At 49.8% G+C, this 9,895-nt stretch overlaps 1 protein-coding gene across 1 annotated transcript in view; it reads right to left on the reverse strand.

Moving 5' to 3' along the window:
• Positions 1–768: 768 nt before the first annotated feature.
• The window catches only part of tonsl (tonsoku-like, DNA repair protein), a 26,941-nt gene continuing 17,814 nt past the window's right edge, over positions 769–9,895 (reverse strand). Inside the window, exons 22-28 of the mRNA XM_061249921.1 lie at positions 9,239–9,317; positions 8,568–8,875; positions 7,385–7,556; positions 6,621–6,796; positions 6,421–6,494; positions 4,288–4,421; positions 769–2,598 (exon numbers count right to left, since the gene is read on the reverse strand). Coding sequence (XP_061105905.1) covers positions 2,405–2,598; positions 4,288–4,421; positions 6,421–6,494; positions 6,621–6,796; positions 7,385–7,556; positions 8,568–8,875; positions 9,239–9,317 — 1,137 coding nt within the window. The 3' untranslated portion in view covers positions 769–2,404. The remainder of the gene's footprint in view (positions 2,599–4,287; positions 4,422–6,420; positions 6,495–6,620; positions 6,797–7,384; positions 7,557–8,567; positions 8,876–9,238; positions 9,318–9,895) is intronic.

The raw sequence follows: 9,895 nt of genomic DNA on the forward strand, positions 1-9,895 counted from the left end.
AGAAAAGGTGACAAACTGGCTGGCCTTCAAACAATGCACAACTCTGGTGTTACTTTCACTTTGACATCTTGCCTTTGAAAGCTTAAACTATATTCTTTACTCTGAATTTGGCATTATTATTATGCAGATCATGAAACCCAAGACAAAATGAAGATGAAAGCCTAAAACCAAATTAATATTTTTACATAAACATGGATGAATTACTAAACACTGGGACTTATTATGATTGAATGGGTTACATTAAACACTGACAATTGCATGGAAGCCACTGCCACTTTTATAAAAAGCATAATTAACAGTAAAAGTCATAATTAGCATAGTAAGAGATTCTAATCCAGATCTAATCCTTATGATGTAGGAGAAGGTAAGCAAACTCATGATTACAGTAATTATTTTTAGCTGACGCTTTTATCCAAAGCGACTTACAGTTGATTAAATTAAGCAATGTAGGGTTAAGGGCCCAGCAGCTGTGTGGATCTTATCACAGCTACACCGGGGCTTGAAGCACCAACCTTCCGGGGTCCCAGTCATGTACCTTAAGCAATAGGCCATGGATAACCCACCAGATTAATTACATTACATTACTGGCATTTGGCAGACGCTCTTAAGCCCCGGACACACCAAACCGACGGTCGGCGTCGGAGCCCCCGGAGCCGTCGATGAGAGAGCAGTGCGGGACACACCGGAAAGACTCAGCCGACAGGGCGCCACCGACGTCCGACGGCCGACCGTCGGTTTGGTGTGTCCGGGGCTTTATCCAGAGCAACGTACAGTTAATTAGACTAAGCAGGAGACAATCCTCCCCTGGAGCAATGCAGGGTTAAGGGCCTTGCTCAAGGGCCCAACGGCTGTGCGGATCTTATTGTGGCTACACCGGGATTAGAACCGCCGACCTTGCGTGTCCCAGTCATTTACCTTAACCACTACGCTACAGGGCACCCTGATAATACGAGTCAAGATTAATTTGAGTATTTCAACTAGGTTTGCAGAGATGCATTTCAAAACACCATTTTAATTAGGTAGAGACACCGCAGCAAAAAGGGGCCAAGCTTGAGGTGACCACTTTCTATATATATATTCAGAGATAACTGAAAACGGACAGAGTGTGTGTGTGTGGTTCCCACACATCCGTGCCCACACGGACAGAAACGGCTCGTCACACTCACACCGCAGACACTTAGTCAGAACAAGAGCAGCCGGGAATGAAGAGGCACATTGGAAAAAAAAAAACAACAACTTGTGAACCAGTAACGATGCAGGTCTACACTTTAAAGGTCGGAGAAGGCCTTTAACGTTTCAGTGTAAATTAACGCTTTGCAACGTTTTGCCGCGGCCGAAGGTGGCCCTGGTTCAAACATTTCAAATTATATAAGCCGTACCCACGAAAGAAAGAATTCTGTCCCGATTATTGACGAAAATAGCCACAAAGGGTTGAATTATTATTAATAAATAAAAATGGCCCAGGTACGATACACAAAGCAAAACTGCACGTGTAAATGCATACGCTGCAGTAGGGTGGCAGTGGCTGTCACTAAACCATAAGCGCACACCAAAACACACAAGCATGAATTTGAGCTTTGACCCCGCTTTGACCCCGCTTTGAGGCAGACCGCAGTGTCCTGAAGCAGTGGCTCATGGGAACAGAAACCAGAAGCTGAAATAGGACTTATAAGTTTCTGACTTTGAAGACTTCTGACTGCAACGAAGGATACATGATCCTTCCCAAGCGCAGTAAAGTGACATTTCATTTTAGAATTGCTTTGGGGACATTTTTGAGGCCTACTGATTTCTAAATATTCTGTGTCAACTAAGCCACACACTTCATTCCGAGATGACCGACGGCTTTCAAGAGCAATGTACAATCCAGTGAGCATTATGAAGCAGCACAGAACCACAGAATCAGACCCGGCAAACTGCTGCCATGACACCAACAATACAAAGAGCATGTGCTTTAATAATCTTTACCAGACACCTGGACACAGCAGCACAGACACAATCAGGCGCTCCATTTCTGCCGAAACTTCACACACACACACACACGCACACGCGACTCTACACAAACATTTGTTCAAGGAGCAGATGTGCTCCTAAATTGAAAAACTCAGGAGCACACTAATGCATCAAAGTTGGTAGACATGTTCTGAAATGCATTTTTCCAGTTAGCACATGAAATTTCAGCAGCAAATGCTCATGAAATGGCCACTACAGAGCCCTACACACAAACACACACATGCGCGCGCATGCACACACACACACACACACACACACACACCATATATACATGTACATCAGGAGACAGATTAAATATGCACTTCAACCCAGACGTCCAGTCTCTGGACGGTGCGGTCTTCGAGCGAGCTCCAGGTGCGAGTCCTCCGGTCCAGAGGGGGGCGCTGCAGCGGACTCACAGAGACGGTGCGGCTCTGAGCAGACACTTGGCAGAGCGGGACAGGACAGCGCCGCCCCGGACCGCCAGGCTCTCCTGCAGAGCCTTGCGGTCCAGTTTGTTGAGCCGCTGGGAGCAGAGCTGTAGATCCCGCACACAGTAAGTGAGGCTGTCCAACGCCCTGCCATCCCAGGGGCCGCACACCTGGCAGCCTGAGACACACGCACACACACGCGCACACACACACACACACACACACACACACACATAAACACATAAACACACACACACCATACAGACACACACACACACACCATACATACAGACATACAGACACACACACACACACACACACACACACCATACAGACACACACACACACACACACACACACACACACACACACCATACAGACACACACACCATACACCCACACCCACACCCACACCCACACCCACACCCACACCCACACACACACACACACACACACCCACCCACACACCCACCCACACACCCACACACCCACACACCCACCCACACACCCACACACACACCCACACACACACCCACACACACACACACACACACACACACACACACCATACAGACACACACACACCATGCAGACACACACACCATGCAGACACACACACACCATGCAGACACACACATACACACACACACCATGCAGACACACATACACACACACACCATGCAGACAGACAGACAGACAGACACACACACACACACACACACACACCATACATACAGACACACACACACCATGCAGACACACACACACACACACACACACCATACAGACACACACACACCATGCAGACACACACACACACACACATACACACACACACCATGCAGACACACACACACACCATGCAGACACACACACACACCATGCAGACACACACACACACACACACACACACACACACACACACACACACACACACACCATACAGACACACACACACACCATACACCCACACACACACACCATACACCCACACACACACACCATACAGACACACACACACACCATGCAGACACACACACACACCATGCAGACAGACACACACACACACACACACACACACACACACCATACAGACACACACCATACAGAAACGCGCACCCACACATACCACACACCATACAGACACACACACACACACACACACACACCATACAGACACACACACACACACACACACCATACAGACACACACCATACAGGCACACACCATACAGGCACACACCATACAGGCACACACACACGCGCACCCACAAACACACATACCACACACACACACACACCATACACACACACACAGACACACACACCCACCACCCACACACACACACACACACACACCATACAGACACACACACACACACACACCATACAGACACACACACACACACACACACACCATATACACACACACACACACACACACACACACACACACACACACAGACACACACACAGACACACACACAGACACACACACAGACACACACACAGACACACACACAGAAGCAGAGGTTAGACAGAGCAGGACAGTGGTAAGAACAGGCGTTCTGATGTCTGTTCTGTGGAAGGGCCTCTCCCAGGGCAGGATGCTGAAAGAACCCGTCAAAGCCACAGGGTGTGAAGTGAACACAAACATTACTACTCCGATGCTCGCATGATTCACAAAGAAAGCCTCACTCAAACGGCTGTCTTCTGCACATCACACACACAAACTGTCAGGACAAGCACTTCTAACAATACAATACTTTAAACATCATAAGTCATCTCCTGGTCCTTGCTATAGTGGACTGTGACTATGGCTGTTGTCACGGCGATGGCGGTTTACACGACTGGGCTGGGGGCCTACCCTGCACGTTGAGGAGCTCCAGGGTGCGACGGCCGTCCCTCAGGCCTGTGAGCAGCGCCTCCAGCCCGGCCGAGGTCACCGCAGGGTTCCCCGACACATCCAGGGAGACCAGGGACGGACACGCAGCCAGACACCTGGACACAGACACAGGGCCGCTCAGCGCTAACCACTCCTACACAGATCAGTACTGTGAGTGTTCATGGAGACAGGCAGACAGGCAGGCAGGCAGGCAGACAGACAGGCAGACAGACAGACAGGCAGACAGACAGGCAGACAGACAGGCAGACAGACAGACAGGCAGGCAGACAGGCAGACAGAGACACAGGCAGGCAGGCAGTCAGACAGGAAGACACAAACAGGCAGACAGACAGAGAGACACAGACAGGCAGAGGAAGTGACAGACAGACCTGGTGAGGGGTGAGCGGTCAGAGAGAGAGACAGGCAGAGACCAGAGAGACAGACAGACCTGGTCAGGGGTGAGAGGTCAGGCAGACAGAGAGACAGAGACAGACAGACAGACAGACAAGACAGGCAGAGAGACAGAGACGCAGACAGACAGGCAGAGAGACAGACAGACCTGGTCAGGGGTGAGAGGTCAGCAGGGTTCTAGACTGCGACCATTTTTTGAGAGTGTGCGAGCTACAATTTCACGTGGTCGCATTAGTGCGAGTGCATGATGATCACCGGTGTTTTGGTGCCGCTCCGGCAGCGAATATCACACGGGTACTGCGTTAGCCATTGTGGTTGAAAATAGTACTTTTTCTTCTTCACTGGCTCAGTCGCTCTCTCCCTACCTGCACTCTTACTGCCTGTACCTTCATCATTAGTGCGCGTGCGCGTGTATGTAGCGGCGCTGAAGACAAAAGGCGCGAAACAAACAAACAATCAAAAAAATTAAGCGGTCCATTACAGATTATTTTAAAAAACAAAGTGAGGAGAGAGAGAAGGAGGCTGGTGGAGAGGGAGAGCCAACAATATGTCCCGAATCAGACACGACTGATGATGAGAGTGCAGGCAGTAAGGAGAAGAGTGCAGGTGGAAGCAGGGTGCGACTGAAGAAAAAAAAGTATTGCTTTCGAACACAATGGCTAACGCAGTACCCGTGGTTGCGGTACGAACGGGTGAATTTAGATTCAGATTTCCTTTATTGACATTGGAATACCACAAAATTCAGAGTTCAGTGTGGTGATGGCCTTGGGATAAAAACTGTTCAGGTCACGTATGAATGCTGCAGCTAATAAGTTATGCTGTTAGTAGGGAGGGCAAAGTGGAGCTTTAGAATGTAGACCGCTGTGTGTGCACGTGAGCTCGCCAATAGATTTCTCACAGAAAACGTAATTTGTCCACTTTTTTACTTTACAGTAGAGGTGATCAAACTTACAATAACTAAGTGCTAGTGTGTTCTAAGCCTTTACTGGTCCCTGTACGATGTTAGCATGATGTAGCTAGCATACGCGAATAGCACAAAGCCATACAATTTGCTTTTTAACAGCACTTGGTCATTCGAACGATATAAATAAAAGCATTCGATTAAGTTCGACGGCACCGGAATTTTCTGTCGTACCGTCCATAAATGGCAAAAGTCCCACCATAGGATTTATTTAAATCTTTAAAAGTTATACATTTTCTGAATCGTCATTAATTCATCTTGTTTCTATCAGTGATTCGGCGTGATCGGACAGTTCTGTACCTATGTAAATGACGTAAGAAGGATACAGCAGTGTTATGCTAAGCAAAGCTGTTATGCTTTGCTTTTATGTTTGTTATGTTTTGTTATGTTCAGTTATGTTCAGATTAAAATATTTTGCAAATAACAAGTCTGGAGTCACTGTCAATCTTTACATCAATGCAAAACTAGGGTATGCAACTATTCATCAAGGTCATTGATTAATACCATGCTGTGCAAAGAAAAAAGGTGCGACCAAATCATATGCTGATGCGACCAACTGAGAAAGTTGGTAGCACCAGTGCTACCAGTGGAAAAGTTAGTCTGGAACCCTGGAGGTCAGGCAGACAGAGAGACAGAGACAGACAGGCAGAGAGACAGACAGACCTGGTCAGGGGTGAGACGTCAGGCAGACAGAGAGACAGACAGACAGAGAGGCAGAGAGACAGACCGGCAGAGAGACAGACCTGGTCAGGGTTGAGAGGTCACAGTCGGTCAGTCCGTTGCCAGCCAGGCTGAGGTGAGTGAGCGCACACTCCTCCTGTTGAACAGAGACACGGCCTGAGCACGGCAGTTCATTCACAATTACAGCTGGATGTGTCAGAAACAGGAGACACACAGGAGCCACAGGAGCCAAAATGGCCGACGGTCTTACGGGGGGTGCTACCTGTGCCAGCAGGGCAGCCAGGCGGCCGGTGAGGGGGGGGTCAGCCGGCACACTTCGCACGGCTGACAGGTAAAGGTGCGTAAGAGAGCGGAGGGGCAGGGTCTTCAGAACCAGCTCGAACCCCGTGGAGCCCAGGGCATTATGGGAGAGACACACTGACCTCAGGTGACCTGTGCCTGGGGGTGGAGACAGCAGGTTAGAGGTCACTGCATTCTTCTTACTGAAACTGCGTACTCCCATAATGCATTTCACTCAGTTGCGCCCTTCTGGCCAATCGAAAACAACCGGGCAGAGCAGTCAGAGGAAATCAGGGACAACCATTGGTCAATTTTAACAGAAATACTGAGGTCAGCATGGTGCTGGAAACGGTTTTGTCAAGCACAATGGTGTCAAACACGTAATTGTTTTGGTTTCAAATACTTTTCTACGCTTGTCTGCGGTACTGGACCCTATCCGGCAAATCCCGCGTTCTGGCCCTCTAGGTTGGCTCAATTGTACCAGGCAAGATTGAGCACAAAATAGGGGTCAGCCTGGAGCCTAGTGGCCAAGTTGAGTGACCCGGAAGATTGGTGGTTCAAGCCCCAGTGTAGCCGAAGATGTTGGGCAAGGCCCTTAACCCCACACTGCTCCAGGGGAGACTGTTCTTCGTCTAATCAAATGCAAGTAGCTTTGGATAAAAGAGTCAGCTAAATCCATTCACAGAATTAATGTATTTGAATCCAAAACAATGACGGGCTACTTTACACACACACACACACACACACCGGACAGGGCGGTCTCCAGCAGAAGGCGGTGTTGCTGCAGGAATCGCGCAGTCAGGCCGCAGGCTTGCAGGGAGAGTGTGGAGAGCAGGGGGCAGGCAGACAGCACGCCAGACAGGGCCTCAGCGACCGAGTCACCCAGGGGATTCACACTCAGCACCAACTCCTCCAAACACTGCACAGAGAGACAGAAAGAGTGAGTCACTCAGGGGATTCACACTCAATAACCACTCCAGAGAGATAAAAGCACATCTCATTCTCTCTTCCACATAAACATACACGCACGCACACACGCACACACAATGAAGAAACAGGCCTTGCAGAAGGAGGTGATGTTCCCTTGTTAACTCCTCCCTGTCTTCTGGCTGTTTTCCATTATCCTCCAAGGGGGCCCACATCACTCCATTGCTAAAAAAGCCTACTCTGGATCCTTCCATCACCCAGAACTACTGCCTGGTATCTCTTCTTCCTTTCCTTTCTAAAACTACAGAACGAGCCGCTTCTACTCAACTTTCTTCTTTCTTTTCTAAAAACAACCTGCTAGACCCCCATCAGTCTGGCTTCAGATTGGGCCACTCGACAGAGACTGCGCTCCTCTCCCTCAGTGAGTCACTCCATGCTGCACGAGCAGCCTCCCTCTCCTCTGTCCTCATTCTTCTAGATCTCTCTGCTGCCTTCGACACTGTGGATCACTCCATCCTCCTGTCCGCCCTGTCAGCAACGGGTATCTGTGGCACAGCCCTGGACTGGATTGAGTCCTACCTCTTTGGTCGCTCCTTCCAGGTTGCCTAGGCTGGTACGGTATCGACACCTCGGCCCCTTGCCACAGGAGTTCCCCAGGGCTCAGTCCTAGGCCCGCTTCTTTTTTCTCTTTACACTCGTTCCCTTGGCCCTGTGATCACTGCACATGGGCTATCCTACCACTGCTATGCGGACGATACCCAACTCTTCATCTCGTTCCCACCATCTGATACACAGGTTTCTGCCCGTATCTCTGCTTGCCTGAGTGACATCCAAAGCTGGATGGACAACCACCATCTAAAGCTCAACCCAGGTAAGACTGAAATAATATTCATCCCTGCCATTACCTCTCCCCATCTGGATCTCCAAATGCCACTAATGTAATGTAATGTAATGAGGTGGCATTATCTGAAAACGGGCAAAGCTAGGCAGCCATGTCACATACTGGAAAGGCTGGTTGTCTCCGCCCCTCCAAAGCCAGGGCCGCTTTCTTCAGCCCCTCCCCCGTGATCCGATTGGCAGACAGGTCCAGGAGGCGGAGCCTGGGCATGGTGGTTGCCGCGGACACCAGCTCGGGCATGAGGTCGTCGCTCAGCCGGTTGCCGGAGAGACGGAGCTGGGTTAAACTGGCCTGCAGCTTGAGGGCGCGCAGTACCGGGGTCAGAACAGCAGGGGGCAGACTGAGACCGGACACACACACCGAGGGGCTCCCGTCCTGCACCTCACACAGCCGCAACACCAGCCTGTGCTCACCTGCAGAGACACACACAGTTACACACACGCACACGCGCACGCGCACGCACGCACGCACGCACGCACGCACGCACGCACGCACGCACACACACGCACACACACACGCACACACACACGCACACGCACGCACACGCACGCACACACACAGTCACGCAGTCACGCAGTCACGCAGTCACGCAGACACGCAGACACGCAGACACGCAGTCACGCAGTCACGCAGTCACGCAGACACGCAGTCACGCAGTCACGCAGTCACGCAGTCACGCAGTCACGCAGTCACGCAGTCACACAGTCACACAGTCACACAGTCACACAGTCACACAGCTGTGGGGGTGTGCTTGTTTCGGAGGCGTGTTGGTGTACCTGTAGCCAGACTCTGACAGGCTTTTTTGTAGCGTTCAGGTAGAGGGGGGAGATCCCAGGAACACACCTCTGCTAGCACCTGTGTAAATAGCCTTCGTCGTCATCATCATCATCATCATCACATCATCATGATCATCAACAGCATCACTCAGATCAACATAATCATCAAGGCCATCTTCGTGTGTCGTGCATCTTCATCAACACATTAAGCAATGCGACTGGTAGTTGGAAGAAGATCATCGTATTTAGTGGGTGACATGGGACTCCAATGCAAAGATCTGCCCTCACAACACAGCATAACGATGATGAGGACAGGCCATTCAGCCTCAGCAATGCTCGACTTGTCCTACCCCTAAAGTGTACCGAACTGCTTAGTTTACATAAAAGCTACGGTACTGTGCAAAAGTTTTAGGCAAGTGTGGGAAAAAAGGCTGGACAATAAGAATGCTTACAAAAATAGAAATGTTAATAGTTTTTTTTTTTTATCAATTAACAAAATGCATGAACAGAAGAAGTAAATGAACAGAAGAAAAATCTAAATCAAATCAATATTTGGTGACTACCCTTGGCCTTCAAAACGGCATCAATTCTTCTAGGTATACTGGCACACAGTTTTTGAAGGAACTCGGCAGGTAGGTCGTTCCAAACATCTTAGCC

This window comes from Conger conger, chromosome 1, assembly GCF_963514075.1.
Source record: "Conger conger chromosome 1, fConCon1.1, whole genome shotgun sequence".
Classification (NCBI taxonomy): Eukaryota; Metazoa; Chordata; class Actinopteri; order Anguilliformes; family Congridae; genus Conger; species Conger conger.